Raw genomic sequence first — 19,833 nt, 5'->3', positions numbered from 1 at the left:
CCACTGATGAAACACAAAGTTTAGCAAGCAGTACATGGTAATGGATCGTATTAACAGATTGGTTGCAGTATTCCAATAGAGAGAATGTAGCTCTTATTCTTTTCAAGCAACGTCCATCACATTATAGATTCTTTGTAAAACTATGTTAAACACGTGTCATGCTAATGTAGGTGATCTTGCATGTACTGCTAAATGTGATTTTCTATGTGTGACAAACATGCTAACATCCGGATGTCTTAATAAAAATACATAAATCATATATATATATATATATCATGTTTTATATAGGTTAATATAGGAGAAGGAGGGGAAGTCGGGGAAGGAATTTGTATTTTGATTTCCCCAAATTAATATATACTATTATAATTGCATTGCATATATTAATTTGTGTTTTTTTCTGAATCAAACCAAGAAAAAGAAAAGGTAAACATTAAAAATCTAGATATGAAATATCTTAAAAAAATGACTTTTGTTGGTAGATGGAAACTTTATTGGGTACGTATGAGTTGTTACCGTCATGGCATTAAATGTTCATCTGACTCGAGTGAGTCGATGGTATTCCCGCGATTATGCCGTCTGTCCTCCAAAACAAGTTCGGCACGGAGACATCGAACACCATTTTTTGTCCCACGTGTCCGTTGGGACCCATCCTCTCTGCCCTATCAGTGGTCGGAGCTTGGCGGGTCTGACCTGCTCGGCCGAGAAAGAAGAGCCCCGCCCGCGGGGGACCAGCCAAAGAGGTCGTATCACGACATGCTCATTCCTCTCTCTCTCTCTCTCATGTCACACGTAGTTAAATCACGACATAAGCTGTCTATAAATCTGCTGCCAGTCTCTTCTTCCTCAACTATCCCTTCGTTCACAAATCTTCCAACTCCTCTCCCTCCTCTCAGCTTCCGTTTGCCCTCTTCTGCTGCCTTTGACTTCGGCATCGAGGGCGAGAGTCGAACAAGCGAGGAATAAGGTTCCCCATTTGCCTCCTCTTTTCTGCTGTGCAGGTGAAACAAGCTCCAAGAAGGAGGCCATTAGATGCATCTTAGTTGGTCTACAACTATTCACTACTACGACGACTGGAATCACGTCCTTAGCTTACGCTTTTAGAGTTCATTATGTATTCAGAGGGAGCAGTTCTTTCTGGCATTAGTCTTTTATGCTTGTCTTCCTGTGTCAGCTGTGCGTGAGATGGTATCGGCGGCGGCAGCGGCTGCAGCAGCATCGCCATGCGCGGCCTGCAAGTTCCTGCGGCGAAAGTGCCAGCCGGAGTGCGTGTTCGCCCCCTACTTCCCGCCGGACCAGCCGCAAAAGTTCGTGCACGTGCACCGGGTGTTCGGGGCCAGCAACGTCACGAAGCTGCTAAATGAGTTGCACCCTTACCAACGCGAGGACGCCGTCAACTCCCTCGCCTACGAGGCCGACATGCGCCTCCGCGATCCCGTCTACGGCTGCGTCGGCGTCATCTCCCTCCTCCAGCGCCAGCTTCGCCAGCTCCGTGTCGACCTGTCCGCCGCCATGTCCGAGCTCTCCAAGTACCAGTCCGCCGCCACCGGGCATGGGCTCATCGATGTCAACTATCTTACGATGCCGAGGCACTACGAAGAAGATCCGGCAGCGAAGCTGGCCGCCGATGGATCATACGACACCGGACTTGCTAGCGTCATGAAGCCAAGCACGGCCAGCGGCGACGATAACCCAGCCATTAAACCTCTGTAAGAGACCAACTGTGTGTCATACACCTATCTTTCTTCACGATCATCTGAGATCATATAACTTTTAACAGAGGACCCGTTCATGCACGCAGGTACGTGGATCTCATGCATGCCAAATGCTGCCTTTTCTGCTGATCCATCTCTGCTTTCACTGCACTTCAGGTTAAGATTTGGAGAATGGCTAATTGATGGAGATAATGAGATATAAACATATATAGAGGGAGATAATGACTCTCGGATTTCTCGTCCTCTTCTTGTGTTGAAGTCATGCAGCAGTTGTGGATTCTGTAGTTCCCGTAGACTTCATTGTATGAGTTCACCGGCTTTACTATTCAGCTTTTAATACACACTCTGATATGAGTACTTATTGTTTGCAAGTTATTTAATGGCCATCCTTCTCTAAACTCTTCTGGGTTTCCTTCGTGCATTACACTGCAGTGAAGTAGCACATATATATAGCTTCTTTTGGCTTTGCATCTCTTCTACTTCTGAATCTGATGACCATAAAAGAAGAGAATAATCATGACATCTCTTCAAGCTGCAAGAGTGTTTCATGAGGTGTCGAAAACACGGTCATCATGATTCAATCCTCATAAAAGGTGCAGAAACTTCTGCTGTATTGTGATTCAATCTTCATTTACAGCACTGCCCTGTGAGTCTGAAACTTCTGCTGTCGGAACCCCAAAGGTGCAGAAAGGTAAAGCTGAGAGCATTAATGTGGAAGCCTCTGATATTGAAACCCCACTTTTGTAGTTGACCATTCTCAGTCCAATAGTTCAAGTGTATGAATGCTGACGCATAGGAAGAGGCAAAAGGAATGCTGCGGAGGATAGCAGAAGACCTAACTCAACAGTTGAACTCTCCTTCACTGTGAAAGGGAGGTGAGCCATCAATAAAAGGACCAGTAAACCGAACTCGAATGGCCTAGAGAGAGAGAGAGAGAGAGAGAGAGAGAGAGCATTTAAGCCATCACCCAACCCATCCTGCCATCAGAATACAAAGCAGGAATAGTGCAATTCCTCCCTCCCTCGATCTCTGTAGATTCAAAACCTAGTCAAAACACAGCATACCAATGTCATGATGAAATGCCACAGCAAATGATGACACGGCTGAACTTTTCATGGGCCCATTCTTATCCTCTTGGTTTTGGTATCTATTTCCATGTGTTCTATCTTCTTGCATGCCAATGGAACAATAATGATGTATAAAGTTCACACGATTAGCATAAATCCCTGGTGCATTAGGAAGTGCAGTCAGTGAAGGCAGACAGATGAGAACCCTTCAAATGAAACATCTTCGATTCTTAGATGCAAGGTATTCTTGAAAGAGGAGAGTCATTGAAATTAACTCGACTTGAGTTGAACCGAAACGTTGCAACCGGTTCACCGAAGCCAAGTCCCACCCGCACTCGCGCCGCGGGCCCCTGGGGAGACGACCAAATCGGGTTTGGGTCCAAGGCCAAAATCCGACCCGTAATTTTCACTATAAAAACGCTTCAATTTCCGCCCCAATATTTCGAAATGTATTATCCATCCCGATTTGGGCGTAGCCGCACGAAGAGGCACCACGTTCCTTTCTTCCTCCTGACCCCGCGGCTATCGGGCGGCGGCGGCAGCTGGACTAGGTGGTGGAAAGCACGAATCTTACGGGAACTTCTGCAGGAGGTAACGCCTCGCTCGAACTGACCTTGCAGCAACAGGTTGTCGTCGTACAAGACCGCCCTTATCCGGCCCCTCTTTCGTGCTTCACCGCCGACAAGGGTTACGAAAACCGCCAGGAATAGGAGTGCGGTGATCAAAGATCAAACAAAGCAAGTATTTTGCAGTTTATTTCATCATGTTATTGTTGATCTTATAGTGTAAGGGAGGAGAAAGTATTTTGCAGTTTATTTCATCATGTTATTGTTGATCTTATAGTGTAAGGGAGGAGAGATTGCTGCATACAGTTTTAGGGTTTTTGGGTTTCTGTTCCTAAATTATCTGTTTTAACAGCATGAAATATCTTTTGAGTTGATCAATGGTGTAAGTATCGTAACGAAACAATTTTGAATGCAGTCATCTGAGTATTGATAATATAAATTAATCACTTCAATCATTATCGAGCACATCAGATTCTAATTTTGTAGACAATGTTTTTTTTATGTTGTTCATTTTCTGCTATTTTGATGAATACACTGAATATATTATAATTATATGAATTTTAAGTTATATATTTTTGAACCTTATAGATCATACTTAACATAATTGGTTATTGCCTCAGACATTGTGCGTATATATATCATAAGAGTTTGTTAGTTATGAACTGCATAATCAACTTGAGTACCTTTTTTTTCTGAAGCTATTCTCTTGCTTAGAATTTTCTCAGATTTTTCTTGCTTTCTTTAGGTGGGATGCTTGCTTGAAGCTTTTTGTTGGTGGTGGGCTAAATATATCTGGCGATCAAGGGGTGATGATGGCTTTGATATATCATGGAGGAATTAGAACCAACCATATTTTCCTCAACCAATCAGCTTTGTTCATCAGGACCAGTAGTGCTCTTTTTCGCACATTGCAAGCTTCAAAGACTCGCATCAATGCCCAAGCAGAGAGCACCACTAGCACTCTGAAAGAGGCATCAGTTCATGCGACAACTAAAACAAGTGTAGAACAAAAAATTCTTGGATATGAAACTATTATTGGTATAGAGACCCATGTGCAACTATCAACCCTTACCAAAGCATTCTGCAGCTGCCCTTACCTCTATGGATCACAACCAAACACTACTGTTTGTCCTGTCTGCATGGGACATCCTGGTACTCTACCAGTTTTGAACTCCAAGGTCATTGAATTTGCCGTGAAGCTAGGCCTTGCACTCAACTGCAGATTGTCCATGACCTCCAAGTTTGACAGAAAGCAATACTTTTACCCAGATCTCCCTAAAGGATACCAAATATCACAATTTGACATCCCGATAGCAATTAAAGGGTTCATTGATTTGGATCTTCCAGTTGAGTTTGGTGGTGGTCATAGAAGGTTTGGGATAACTAGAGTTCATATGGAAGAAGATGCAGGAAAACTAATTCACTCAGAAACGGGGAGTTATTCCCAGGTCAGTTTCTCTCGTTATACTTGGAACTATTTGTAGTTTGCTAACATGATATTTGCATGGTGATATCAAATGCTTTGTGGGGCTTTTTTGGCAGGTGGATCTGAATAGGGCAGGGGTGCCTTTATTGGAGATTGTCTCTGAGCCCGATATGAGGAGTGGACTTGAGGCTGCAGAATATGCTGCAGAGATACAGAGGCTGGTTAGGTATCTTGGAATAAGCAATGGCAATATGCAGGAAGGTTCACTTCGTTGTGATGTAAATATTTCTGTTCGTCCAGTAGGACAATCAAATTTTGGAACAAAGGTACTATTTGCTTATTTCATAATCCACATGGTCTACTGTTAGTCTTTCATATAAATAAAACACCGAGTCCTTGTCATCTAGTGTTGACCAGGGTTTTTCTTCTCTTTCATCGGTAGATAAAAGTAGTTGTAACCTTGCAACAGGTCAACATTTGACCATGTAGAAGCATTTTTTTTGCCAATTTAACTCCTGTTAGTTTAATACAGGTTACCTACTCTTTCACTAGCATTAATCCAGCCTTAACACTCTTTTAAGTCTCACACTGACCGAGTAATTCAAGGGCAGTGGTACAGTAACATGGTTTTTGACTTTGTAGGAATATATATAATATATGCAATTTTACATGGGTATATAGGATATTTCATGAAGTTACAGCCTTACAGGGTTACACTAGAAAATTTTTCTAAACAAACTTAATATACTGTAATAAAGAAAGATAAACAGAGAAACATAACAATTTATATGTGCTTACATGCTAACATATGTATAGGTTACTAAAATGGCTTGTGATATTTAATTTTGAACCCTCATTATTCCATAAAATCCTATGAAAAGTGATTTTGAAACCCTCTAAAATATATGTACTGTTAGCAAAATGTTTTATCTAACCTATATCATGCCATAGGAAGACCATTGGACGCTAGTTGGGCTTATAATAAGATCGCAAATACTTCCTAAAATAACTACTAAAATGACAAAATTATTCCAAAAATTACAGGAAAAATGCTATAAGTATCACTAAGAGTCGTTACAATGTAAATCTGCCCTCTTCTTTCTAATTTTATTAGGAGTGCAATTTGAAGGTCTTTCCCATCCTGACTTGTACCAGGGTTGGGCTTCACTTTCCTATCTTTGTCTGCTTCTCCTAATCTTTGTGAACGCCCTTTTTTTTAATTATTAGGCTCTATTGGGCTGTAACATGCTGAACCAACCAAAAATGTTGGCCCCTTCAATGATCAAGAAGGCTGATCCATGGCCAATTAGGCCCAGGTTATGCATAAACTTGATTTAAACTGGTCCTCGATAGGGTTCCAGGGTCAATTAACAGTGTATCAGTTTATTATTTCATTTATTAAAGATTTATTATTTGACCGTTGTTAGTGCTTCTATTTGGTTATAACTGTTGCTTGATATAGCACAAATGATCTTAAATTTTTATCACAGAGATTGATGGTTAGGACACTTTCGCTTGTTGCATTAACAGGTTGAAATAAAGAACATGAATTCATTTTCTGCAATGAATAGGGCCATAGATTATGAGATCTCAAGACAGGTTCATCTTCATAGCCAAGGTCAAAGTGATCAAATTGTACAAGAAACTCGTTTATGGGAAGAAGGTGCTCAGGTTGTCATCTTCCTTCTAGTACATAACTCCATCTCCATCAGTTGTACATGTAATTTTTTATATTTAATCGTGACTTTTTCTGTTTGCAGAAAACTTTTACAATGAGGAAAAAGGAAGGACTAGCAGATTACAGATATTTTCCTGAGCCTGACCTACCTGAAGTTATTCTGACAAAAGACTATGTTGACAAAATTCAACAAGTTTTGCCTGAGCTCCCAGAAGCAAAACGCAGACGATATGAAAAATTGGGTCTCAACATGCAAGATGTTCTCTTTCTTGCCAATGACAATCATGTAAGTATCACTTATGAATGGTAAGTAACTATAGAAATAGTAGCTATTTTTTGTTAAGCTGGTAAAAGATGGCCACACTGAGCATATAAATTTCTCAGGTTGCTGAATTTTTTGATGCTTCTGTTGAGAATGGTGCTGATGCAAAGTTGGCTGCCAACTGGATTATGGGTGACATTGCAGCTTTTCTGAAGAATGAACGACTTTCAATAAATGAAATCAAATTAACACCAGTAGAGCTTTCTGAGTTAATAGCTTCAATAAAAAATGGAACCATTAGTGGGAAGATTGGGAAGGAGGTAAAAGTGTGATCTTTTGCACTTCCTTGGTATGAACATTTTATTCAATACTTTTATTATGGCTCATCTGATGTAAATGAAACTGTCAACCTGTAAAGATAACTAACTAGCTACTTGTCTCATCAAGAAAAATGGTTGTGGTCTCCTAATTTTTTTCTTTATTGTCACATTTTCACTACCTGGTGTGTTAAGCTAATTGTTACTTGTTGGCATTCTCACTGGGAATCTGACTTTAATTAAGCATACTATGTTTCTTTTTGGAGAAACAATCAATTGTTGGTTATTTCTCTTTTGCCTTGTGCTTTGACCTTAAATCTTATGTGATATCACATTTTTAATTGGCTTAAATGCTCTTTCTGATAAGTTTTCTAAGAACATGATAATATCATAGAAGTCATTATATTGATAAATAACTTATATATGATAAAGTCGTTTGGCTTTATATCTGTTGATCACACTGAGTAGCTCTCTCATATATTCTCCTACCAAATAACTCACAAACTACAACATGACTGCAATTTATTTATGGTCTTGCTGTGGCTTTTATAGGAAAGGATGCTAGTGTTGTTCCTATGTATGCATTCATGTGTCACATGCTAAAACATCCATACATGGAGTTCAAATAACAAATTGTGTGCATCACAAAAGTTTAGTGCTGTCTCATTTTACCCCTTTTTTTCATTAGTTTTATTGATTCAATGTCCGCAGATACTTTTTGAGCTTTTATCAAAAGGTGGAACGGTAAAGTCATTGATAGAAGAGAAGGATTTAGTTCAGGCAAGTATATTTTACACTTCTGTTCAGATGCATGATAACATTAGATAATTTACTGATGCGAACAATTCCAGTTAACTTGTATAAAATCTAAACTTCTTTTCTGCATATTTTGACATATTTTCATGCCTTAAATAGTGAGTCACTGAAACAAGTGATGCACTTAGTACATGTAGCTTTTGTGTATGCCCCACAATCCAACTAAGGAGCTTATATGATTTTGGAAATCATTGTTCTTCTCAATATTAAAGAGAGATAATATAGTCCGTGCATATGCATCTGGTTATGAACCAAATGATAACTAAGTCTAGTATTTCTTAGTCTCTTCAGGATTTTAAGCACTGAAACTATTAGATGTGGTAAAGTTGCTTTACACATTTGAGTTCTAGTAATTCTGAACAGAGAGCGCTTGTTAATGCTTTTTTTTATTGCAAGCAGTTACACAATTTGTTTTTATTTTCAATTGTCTGTAGTAGACCTTTAATTTTCCTAATTGTTTCCATTTTAGATTTTTTTGCTTCTTATGTAGTAGTAGACAAGGATGAGTGCTAGGCATGTTCTAACAATTATTTCAAGTCAAAAACTGTGTTCCACATGCAATGAGATGTGTGTCTGGACATGTGATAGGCCTTATAAATATTGGTTTAAAGGGGTAATTTGAAATCCATGTATTAGCTCGATTAATGCATGCAGCCGTCTCCTTTTTCATCAAATTCTGACATGTACATCTTCAACTCTGTTTAAGAGTTTTTTTTTTGTTAAATAACAAGTGATAACTTATGATTTGTGATTATACTTGAAACAACTTCTTGATTTGAAAAATAACTGCTAAAGTACTAGCACTGCTGAAACATTAAAAAACAAGATAGATGATTTTATCTAATTAATAGAGTTTTTGACAAGAATATTACATGTTAGTGGACATCCATTTGACTTGTTATTCTTCTTCCTGCTCCATATCCTACTTGTCCCGCATGCAGGGGTTAGTTACTTTGACCCATGTCCAGACCTGATAATGTTGCAGTGGTTCGAACTGCTATCTCTAACTTGGCCTAGCTATAAAGATATCTCTATGAATGTGTAGATTGTAGTTATTGAATTGATTGTGATTTGCTAGCATGACTATTGTTAACCATCAGCAGATTCCTTTATGGTCTGAAAACTACAGATAGTAGATCCAGCTGCAATAGAAGCACTTGTTGATAAAGTGCTTGCTGCAAATCCCAAGCAACTTCAACAATATCGCGGTGGAAAAACCAAGTTGCAAGGATTTTTTGCTGGCCAGGTGTGTACCTTGCGAAACTTTGTATATCATTTGTGTTTTCTTGTTCAAATTGCTGTAATTCTCGGTTGAAAACCTCTGTTTTGAATATGGTGTTAAAGTTTTAACCTCTGGTTCTCCAGGTAATGAAGGAGTCGAAGGGCAAGGCAAATCCATTGGTTTTGAACAAAATCCTCGCTGATAAATTAAATGGAGGGAACTGACAAAAGTTGAAAAGCTTGATGAATTTGTATTTGTCTGTCATGCCCATCTTCTCGCATTAGTTTCGTGACACAAGAAACTCGCAGTATCAATTGGGATGAATACAAAAAGCAATGAGGTTGACTCATTTCTTGTCCACAAATAGGTGAGAGTACATCTATCAACTATTTACATCTATTTTGTTAGTATAAATGGTGGGCCAAAATCTTCTTTTTCCTTTTGAAGCCTCAGCGCTGTAAATGTTTAGACAAACAACGCATCGACAGATGCATTTTCATGGTCTATGTTTACAATAGTATGATGTTTACCCCGGGCATTGCCTCAACACGTTTTCCTTTTGAAGTCTTACGGCATGCTTTTTCTTACAATTTACATGTTAATGTCTTGCTAATTGGTGAGGTCTTACAATGATTTGGTAAGCTCATATTGGTTTAATGCAAACTGTTTAACCTTAATTTCAGATTTCTTCTACTGTGGATCCAGGGGTATGCTTCAGAAACAATTAGATGCCGAATCCGAGCTTAATGTACGCTCCTTTTTTTTTTGCTTTTATAGGAGAATATTTTCTGTGCTGCTTAATCTGAAGCCTTCCTTTAACATCAGATATTGTAATTTTGGTGAACAAGTGAGCATATATATTGATGTATGCATTAAATTATGTCATCGAAGTAGGCATCTGTGTCTGAGTCGTCTACATGTAGTGCTACAACTGTTATGTATGAGCTGCGTGGTAATGCTGCAACCGGAGTTCGCCATCATAGACAACTTGGCGGCACGACGAAGCCGGAGGCGGTGCCATCGGCGTGCTTACAGGATGATTCCGCCGCCGTGTTCCCGTAGGTGAGCTTGATGTCCTGTAACCCGATTCCGGTGCAGGGGTTGCTGGCGCTGCAGTCGAAGTTGACCGCCACTTCCGATGCAGACGATCCATGAATGTCATTGTACGTCACGCCACTGATCCTGACGCCGGAACTCTGTGGGGAAAGACGGTTAGCTTAACACGACTCATGTCGTCGTTGTTCCTCTCTTATTTCCTTTTCTCTTCAACTGATGAAACAGATGCAGAGGTAGGTGATGGTGATGGCGATGGCGATAGCGATGGTCAACTCACCTGGTCGGGGCATCCTCTGTCGCCGTTGCAGTAGTTCTGGTCGATGATGATGGGGTTTTGGACGTTCTGCATCACGGCGTGCTCGAACACCACCCCCTTCACGAACGCCTGGCTCGGCCTCCCCCATGTCTTTATCCGCAGCCCATTCTCCGTCCCCGTGAACACCGCCGTGTTCACCGTCACGTTCTCCACCCCCTCCTCGTCGTACCCCTTCCCCAGGCTCCCGATGCTGTGGCCACCGCATCAGGTCAGCTTCGTCTCAGCTAATGGGACACTGGTTTCTGCTTGCAGTGCTTATTTACCTTATGCCGTGGCCTGGGCCGCACGCCACCTGTTCGATCCACAGGTTAGTGGTGCCGGGCCCGACGGAGATGCAGTCGTCGCCGGTCTTGATGCTGGCCCCGGTAATCGTCACGTGGCTCGACCCTTGGACGTGGATGCCGTCGGTGTTGGGGCTGTTCCCTGGTGCCGTGATCTTGACGTTCTGCACTGTCACGCCATCGCAGCCGTCGATCACGATGTGGTATAGCTCGCTGTCCGTCGATGTCAGCCCGCTGATCGTGATGTCCTTCGAGTTCCTGAACGTTAGCGACTGCATAGGCAGAAGACGATCGATTCATCTTTATCATTTATCATTCGAAGTAGATTGCGAGTGTAACATGATTAGCTCACCGAGGCTCCGGCGGCGCAGCTACGTCCGGCGGCCTTGCAGGCCCAGAGGGAGGATCCGCGGCCGTCGACGGTCCCGCCGTACACCGACACGCCCTCGACGTGGTGGAACACGAGCCAGTCGCCAGCCCCGCCGAGATCGGACGGCGAGACGAGCGTCCCGTCGATCTGGACGGTGATCTTGCTGCTGCTGCATGGGCCAGCGAAGGTGGCTTGGCCGACCAAGAAGTCCCCGGCCGGCACGTACATGGTGGCCGACCCCGCCGAGCCGCAGGCCGCTTCCCATGCAGCGAGCAGCGACTTGGTCGAGTCGGTCCGGCCATCTGATTTGGCGCCGTAATCGGCAATGCTGTATGCTGCTTCCCCATACGACACATGGTCGTCGAAGACGACCACGAGGAGGAGAACGATGAAGCTCCTGAGCTGAGCCATGAAAGCACCGCAGCCTCTACTGAAACCAATACACTCGGTGGAGGTGTTTGAGAGCTTGATGAATGGACTGCTGATATTTATAGGGTTCGTGTGAAGGTGTTAGTGTTGGTGGCTGAAGGATGAAGGACGAAGCAAACACAGCCCGAGATTTCCGAGGGAACACTCCCTCAGGTGTATGCATGTGAGAGAATGCTGTATTTTACTAGCATTTCTGCTTTTGGATTCTTGGGTTTGGCATTTTTAGAAGACAAGTAGGCACTAGAAAACGGGTTCTTCGATCCGTCAAGGGAGAAGAAATCCAAGAATACCATGTGCACTTGGTGTTGAAAGTCAACCGAGGTAGGAACACGGCGAGACCATTTCGGTTGCTGCAATCACGATCTCGATGGCAACTGCTGCTGCCATTCTTGAACTCGGGTTTAGCTTGCAAGTCATCTGATTGGGTTCTGCATTCTTGTTGGAAGAGCTAATCGAGTTTGAGTGGCACGAACTGGTTGATAAGAAAGGCATCAAACCTCGTCATGCACTGTGACAAATTTAGATGAGTGGAGTTAAAAGCGGAGGTGAAGGCGGCATTAATTTGAGATGTTAACGTCAAAGAAGTAACATTTCCGTCGACCATAGGAAATATTGGCCTCTAAGTGTGGTTTTTTCTTCCTTGGTTAATGGGTATACCCCAAAGTCACAAGCCACCAAATCATACCTGTGAGTAAAAGAACAATGTTCCTTTCTTGGCTTAATTGTCATTCAAAACTTTGCATGATATCATCATTTACCATCTCATTCTTTTATAAATCATGATACATGTGTGCTACCAGAAATTTTTATTAGTTAATCCACTGGAATTTGAGCTGAATTTATGATCTGACAAGAGTTCATGTTGATGTGTGACCTAATGACATAAACCAGAGTGAGTTGGTAACACATAACATGTTTCAATTATATTTCATATCAGGACTAGAAATGTGAGGTTACAAGGGTGCAAAATAAAGTTAAAATAAAAGAGCTTTAACAATATGAAGTATACATATAAAATTTTAACCTTCATCATTTACCTTTTATAACATAATAATAATAATAATAATAATAATAATAATAATAATAATAATAATATTGTCATATATAATTTTATGATGTGATACATATATAAATAGAAAATTATGTTGGTTGGTAAATATTATTATTTTTACATTTTGATTGACAATGAGGTAAGAAAATCAATCAATCTAGGTAAAAGGATTACATATGATAATTGAGGATGAAGGGATTGGGAGAAAGATAAGCTGTAACACCATATCTCATCATGACACCTAATATAAATGCTATGAATATATAAAAAACATTGCATTAAATATGAACTTCTTTAAAAAAAAAAAAACTTCTCTCAACAACCAAATTTAATTTAGATTCTTTGTTTCTGATTTTTAAATTATGATTTTTTAGTGATTGAGATTTTGAGGATTGGAACAAGTTTATGCACCAACACAAGTGGCCAGAAATAAGTTACAAGACACTGTTGAAGTATGCATCTTCACTGTAACCTTCTGCATCCATGGATGCAAGGATGCTTGTTTCATGGTCCTTGTCAACTGTAAGGCAACTTGGGTGTTAGCTTGAAATGAGCTTCCTTCTCCCCCTGAGAAAGGGACAATGCAGACTAGAGGTGAGAGGAAGAAAGATAGCAAACATGACCTCATCCTACAACCTGAACGTTTTGTCTTCCAGTGCACAAACCATAAATCTTGCCTACAAACCAGTCAAGTCACCTCTTGCTGCTGCTAAGGATCTTATCTTAACCACATACATGAACACATACTTTTGGAGACCGGAAGCAACGAATACAAGATCCATAGCTTGGTGTCAATTCTGCATACTGAGAAAGGAAGAAGTCAGCATGGCTTCGTTCTCATGATGATAAGCAGTTCAACTGCTGATTGCTATCACAAACGTATCTTGTGCCGAAGAGTCTGGTTTCGGTTTGAGGCAGCACAACCCAAGGGAGTGAAGTCTGCATTGACTTTGAAGATGCCGCAGCATTGTCGCCGAAATGACGGCTCCCATGTGGTGCTGTCACGCCGCAGATTTAGCAGACGGGTGAGAAGGAGCTGCGTGAGTTCACCATGAAGATTGCTCCGGAAGAAATGCTGGAAATGTCTAACTTGGCATCTGCAGTTGAACTTGGCATCTGCAAATTGGGAGTAATGACAACGTACATAAGCAATGTAAGCTCAGTCATACACGATATAAATGTGTACCCTAAATAAGGAGAAACACAAATCTTTGAGAAGAATTACGCTTATATACATTTAACTTGAGTGTCAGAGGGATCAAGTTGAAAAATCTTCTCAACCTTAGTCTTTATGCATGTGATACTTCAAGGAGTGAAATATTTTAATCTTGCGAGTTATCTTGGATCTAACTCGAAAGCTATCTAAGATCTAACTTGAAAGTTATCTCAGAGCTACATTGGATCCATCTTGAATCGATCTCGGATTTACCTTAGAGTTACCCCAGATTCTTTTTGAAGTACAACATTCCTTTATCACGAACATCTCGGATATTTTTGTGCACATAGGTATCGACCAAGTTGGGCTGACTAAGAGGTCAATGACTTTTTTTCCTAAAAGTTTGGCTCTAGAAGGAGAACTTGATATTGCAGGAACATTCGTCTACCCATCCTCTTAATGGACGCTCCAATGAGGAGGCCCTACCTCCAATCTACAACACTTTTATTCAAGGAGAACAACCATCGTTCCTCCCATAAGTAGATTCATCCTCCTCAATACGATGCCAATAAGATACTTGAGTCACCTACTTGTTCCTATCGAGGTGTTCTTAAGCTTCGCCAATTATATGTAGATGCTTACGAGAATATTGCAAGCTATTGCCCTGCTCCTGTCTCAATTAGTCCAATGTATGATACCATCATCTCAGCCACAACCAATATCTCAATCGTCACTAGCACTAGCACCTTTTGGAGTCTCCATACCATGTGCAATACCAATACATTGAGATTGCCTGAGATCTACAAAATTTCCAACCAAGGAGGCCTCCTACTCCCCAATAGCAGAATTCATCACACCACCATACAACTAACTCAGCATGAATTCGAGACCCGATTAATGAATTTAATGGATAATACATTGAGGGATCAATTGAGGCAAATAGATTAACGTTTAGACGAGATTCGATAGGAATTATAGCAATCCAAAACAGGTTCGACCGATCTCACCCTAGATCGATCTCCATTCACACAAGACATTCAAGAGGAACTAATCTCTACCGACTTTTGTCTCTCATCATTGGAAACCTTCAACGACAATACCAACCCAATTGAACACATTATCGCTTTTCACGCCAAGATGTTCCTCTATGGTATTTCAAACGCTTTGATGTGTCGAACATTTCCAACAATATTGAGGAGCTTAGTGCGGGAATGATATACTTGCCTAAAGTTATTCTTGCTCAGCTCCTTCGCTTAGCTTATAAAGGAATTTGAGCTCTATTTCCTGGGAAATACATGTCCAAAGCCTTCGATGAGAATATTGCTCAGACTTAGATAAGGGGAGGAGGAGACACTCAGTAGTTTTGTCACTCGGTTCACTAATGATATCTAAGGTCTTCTTGGCTTTTATGATTATTAGTCGAAAGACCACCAGCAACCCTACTAGAGGTGCTATAGAGGGTTAACCAATTCAAAACAGTTGAAGCGATGGCCTCCAATAAACACAAGAAAATGCGTAAAAGGCTACGACCAAAACGATCATCATTGGTCCTAACCCCAAAGTCACTATGATGGAGAAAACCTGACCAACTTGAGTTGTCTCGATCTAGACTTGAGTTAATCCCCCTTAACATATCAAAAACCAAGGTCTTCCTACAAATAAGAGAAAAAAGGATTCTTAAAGAACCCTCAGCCGATGAAGACCCTATTGGAAAAGAGAAATATATCTAAATATTATCGCTTCCATCATAACTATGGACATGACATAAAGGATTGTCGAGATCTAAAGGAGCAAATCGAAGAGCTCATTTATCGAGGGTACCTTAGAAAATTTATCTAAAGACTTCATGAACCTTCACCTCAACCTCTGGGCCTAGTCAAGAAGCAAATTGATATCATCAACAGGGGACCCACTTGGGGGGAAATAGTACCTCAGGTCGTAAATCCTATACCTGAGCTACAATTGAGAAATGCCCAAGGTTAGAAGATGACTCAGAGATAATTTTCAAAGGTGATGAATCGAAGTATCTCGATCTGAACTATGACGATGCTCTAGTGGTCTCCATAAGAATGATCAATGCCTTGGTAAAAAGATTCATGATCGACATAGGAAACTCGGCCGACATCCTCTATTTTGATGCATTCTAAAAGTTCATACTCTCATCTAAGGATCTTCTTCATTGATGATGATATCTCTCCTCTCGGTATCATAAGCATGCATATCACATTAGACGATAAACCATGTTCCAAGATGATGATGACTAAGTTTTTGGTAGTTGACATCCCTTTGACATATATTGCATTCATAGTTCAACCCATACTCAATAGACTAAGGGTAGTGACATCAACTTACCATATTGTAATGAAGTTCTCGACTAGAGCCAACATTGGAGAATTGAGGAGTGATCCAAAGGTATCTTACTAGTGCTATCTAACTTTAGTCTCTTTACTAAAGAAGGCTCAATCTAAGATACTAACATTGGATCCTTGAGATTTCGCTAGACCTCTTCTGCATTCGGAGCCAATGGAGCCAATGGTCAAGGAACCTCTTGACAAGGCTCATCCTGATTAAGTTACTAAAGTTATAGGGACACTACCCCAGGAGAAATTAGTCTAGCTTATCAACTTTCTTCGAGAAAATACTAAGGTGTTCGCATAGTTATCAAGAGACATGTTAGGAATTGTTACTCATAGATGTCCTACAAGCCAATTACGTGAGTGATGACACATGTGATATGACATGCACTATTTTTGCATATTATTATTTTGGTATTTTATCACTTTATATTGCTTGATGCATAAGTATATTATGATATCCATGGATCTGTGCAATAGGAATCAGATCGTGATGAGATCACGATAATGAGACCGATTCACTTTTAAACACAGACCCCAAGTAATCCTCATCATAGGATACTCGAGATGTACATCAAGATAACCGGACAGACTAGTGTGCTGTATACTTATTCTGATTGATCTGCTCATGGAATGTTGAATAGTTGATGATACCTGGTCCTTAGACTTGAGACACTAAGGATGTTCTGTATGAGTACTCTATTCTTTGATCTCAAACTTATAGGTTTGGAAGTTCAAAATCTAGCACAATTAATCATCGAGAGTGACAATCAACCTTACAAGGGCTATTGAGTATCGATAGAGGATCATCCGCTCTCGATATCATGAGAGGAATATCTTGTGTTCTTACTTAAATAAATCCTTGGCCAAAGTCATTCAGATTAAGAGAGAAAGAGTTCTCCGAGAGAATCCGATTAGAGCGAGACTCGAGGAGAAACCATATGGGCATGACAATATCATGGCCAGTATATGGTCTCCAAGATATTAGATGGATAAGAGACTATAGATACACGATAACTGAGGATAGATATGTCCAAAAGGATTCTCATGTATTGTCTAGGGATTACGACATAGTGACATAGTACGTCCGTAGACGATGAGTCGAGTGAATTATTATGAAAATAATAATTTATTAATCTAAAAAGAGTTTTGACAAGTATGACTTACGGCCAACTCAATATTGGGCCTAAAAGATCACACACATATGGTAGGTGTTGCGACAAATAGAGGTTCGGATATGAGATATCTATCGAAGGCCCTATCTTATTGGATATCCATTAAGCCCTTAAATTATTGGATCCTATAAATGAGATCCAATAAGAGCTAATAAAAGATTATTAGGTAGCGACTCGTTAATCTAAGAGGCTTAGATAATTGGATGAAGATTCAATACCCAATAGAGTATGATCCATTAGGGTTAAGGTGACAAGAGAGCTCTATAAATAGAAGAAAACCAAAGGGTCATAAGCTAAGTTCTTTTTAGCTGTCGCCTCCTCTTCTCCTCTCTCCCTCTCATCCTCAACCTGTAGCCCTTATTTGGGGTGTGTGGACAGTAAGAAGGGGTAGCCTCTTCTTGATTGCATGGTGTACGCTACAAGGAGGATGGTGTAGCGATTTGAGAAGTGTTTTCGCAGCCCCTGTCATGTGAATCACCACTAGAGAGGATGACACTTGACCTTCTTTATTCTTATAGATCTGTAGAAATTTAGAGATATATGATCTCCATAGGTAACATAATTTCCTATATATGTGTAGTTTTTTAGTTTCGTGGGTTTTTGCACACTAATCTTTGTACAATGATAAGTAACCTTTTTTTGCTAGAAATATATGTTTTTTGCTTTTGTTCTTCCACTACGCATATGATGTCACCATAGATTTCCCAATAGGAATATATTTTAATGTGGTTTAGCATCATTTGAATATTTCTCCTAAAGTTCGGCCTATTAAGCAAAAGCCTCACAAGTTTGTTTCTAAACGCTAGCAGACAAATAGTAATGAAGTAGATAAGCTATTACAAGCAAGATTCATCATCGAAGTACAATATCCTTAATGGCTGGCTAACGTTGTATTGGTTAAAAAGCTAAAAATTGAAGGATGTGTATTATTACACTGATTTCAATAAAGTATGTCTAAAAGATAGCTACCCTCTAACTTAGGTTGATCAGTTAGTCAACGCCACTTCGGGACATAAACTTCTCACTTTTATTGATGTATTTTTAAGATATAACCAAATAAGAACGATATCTCGCGATCAGAAACATATCTTATTCATCAAAAACTAAGGTATATATTGTTATAGAGTTATGTCATTTGGATTAAAAAAATGCTAAAGCAACATACCAAAGAATGATATATATATATATATATATATATATATATATATATATATATATATATATATATATATGTGTGTGTGTGTGTGTATATATATCTATATATATGTATGTATGTATGTATATATATGTGTGTATATGTATATATACATGTATATATACATATGTGTATATATATATATATATACATGTATATACACATATGTATATATACATATATATATATATATATACATTTGTATATATATATATATATATATATATATATATATATATATATATATATGTATGTATGTATATATATTATATGCATATGAATTATTATAAATCGATAATTTAAGAGGTAGAGTTCTTAAGTAACATATCTGATGGCCTTATACTCCCAATTTAATAGGTGTATTGCTCACTAACATACTTTATTATTAAGAAACATTGTCTTTCATTCAGTATCATCATTTTTCAGTTCAATCAGACAAGTATAAATTTAATTACTATAAAATAATAGTCATATATAATATTATATGTCTAATATATTTTAAAAAGTATGTTTCAAATAATATGGTTGTATTGAGCTTGTTATGAGTTAAATGTGAATATATATATATATATTATAAATATATAAATATATAAATTATGATAAAAATATCTTATATGCATGTATATATGATGATGTGGAAATCATATAATTATCACAAGCTAAATATAAATGTATGCATTTTACAAGAATAAAAATATATAAATTATAATAAAAATATCTTGTATGCATGCATATATGATGACATGTGGATGATACGATTGTTGCTAGCTAAATATGAATGTATGTATTTTGTAAGAATAAAAATATATGAATTATGATAAAATTATCTTGTATGTATGCATATATGATGATGTGTAGATTATATGATTGTTGCAAACTAAATATGAATATATATATATTTTGTAAACATAAGAATATATGAATTGTGATAAAAAAATATTTTGTATGCATACATATATGATGATGTCGGTGTAGAAGTGCATGTATATATTATGACGTGTGGTATATGAGTACACATATATATTATGACGTCAAGTGTGGGAGTACACGTATATGTTATGACATGTGGTATGAGAGTGCCTGTATATTATAATGACATATGGTGTGGGAGTGTATGTATAAATTATGATATGAGGTATAGAAGTCCATGAACTTATTTTGATTCTTATATGTGCATATAAGCATTTTTAATTATTTCGATGCAGAATTTTATGTTTTTATTATGTATATACTATGGTGTATGATTATGCTTAGTAAAGAAGTCATAATATAATATATTTGCTATTAAAAGTTCTATACTTATGATTTTAAAATATTGTATATAGGATATGATACATGCTCACCTAAATAAAGGCTTATACTTACTGAGTAATGACTTACTATG

General features: G+C 39.0%; 3 protein-coding genes across 5 annotated transcripts; 2 read left to right on the top strand and 1 right to left on the bottom strand.

The window, feature by feature from the left end:
- The first annotated feature begins 873 nt into the window (after positions 1-873).
- On the top strand, positions 874-2,012 carry LOC135625609 (protein ASYMMETRIC LEAVES 2-like). Its single transcript, XM_065130627.1, has one exon. It carries the CDS (start codon positions 1,183-1,185, stop codon positions 1,708-1,710), a length of 528 nt encoding a protein of 175 aa, XP_064986699.1. The 5' UTR covers positions 874-1,182; the 3' UTR covers positions 1,711-2,012.
- Positions 2,013-3,229: 1,217 nt separating this feature from the next.
- LOC135624426 (glutamyl-tRNA(Gln) amidotransferase subunit B, chloroplastic/mitochondrial-like) lies at positions 3,230-9,951 on the top strand. Of its 3 annotated transcripts, none has more exons than XR_010491683.1 (10): positions 3,230-3,370; positions 4,091-4,793; positions 4,888-5,097; positions 6,302-6,442; positions 6,532-6,735; positions 6,834-7,031; positions 7,740-7,808; positions 8,974-9,090; positions 9,210-9,433; positions 9,750-9,951. XR_010491683.1 is itself a non-coding variant. In XM_065128022.1 (9 exons), exons 2-9 carry the CDS (start codon positions 4,155-4,157, stop codon positions 9,288-9,290), a joined length of 1,659 nt encoding a protein of 552 aa, XP_064984094.1. In that variant the 5' UTR covers positions 3,230-3,516; positions 4,091-4,154; the 3' UTR covers positions 9,291-9,613. The 3 variants fall into 3 exon arrangements, 1 of the variants encoding a protein (XP_064984094.1); XR_010491682.1 differs by having other exon boundaries at positions 3,230-3,516; XM_065128022.1 differs by lacking the exon at positions 9,750-9,951 and having other exon boundaries at positions 3,230-3,516; positions 9,210-9,613.
- Positions 9,948-11,531, bottom strand: LOC135624427 (polygalacturonase-like). The gene is made up of 4 exons (XM_065128024.1): positions 11,072-11,531; positions 10,702-10,991; positions 10,400-10,628; positions 9,948-10,262 (listed from the first exon to the last, which is right to left on the bottom strand). Exons 1-4 carry the CDS (start codon positions 11,498-11,500, stop codon positions 10,044-10,046), a joined length of 1,167 nt encoding a protein of 388 aa, XP_064984096.1. The 5' UTR covers positions 11,501-11,531; the 3' UTR covers positions 9,948-10,043.
- Positions 11,532-19,833: the final 8,302 nt, after the last annotated feature.

The sequence above is a fragment of the Musa acuminata genome, chromosome BXJ2-10 (assembly GCF_036884655.1).
Source record: "Musa acuminata AAA Group cultivar baxijiao chromosome BXJ2-10, Cavendish_Baxijiao_AAA, whole genome shotgun sequence".
Taxonomy (NCBI): Eukaryota; Viridiplantae; Streptophyta; class Magnoliopsida; order Zingiberales; family Musaceae; genus Musa; species Musa acuminata.
Note: the sequence above shows the minus strand (reverse complement) of the source record. Positions and strands in the feature narration are given on the sequence as shown.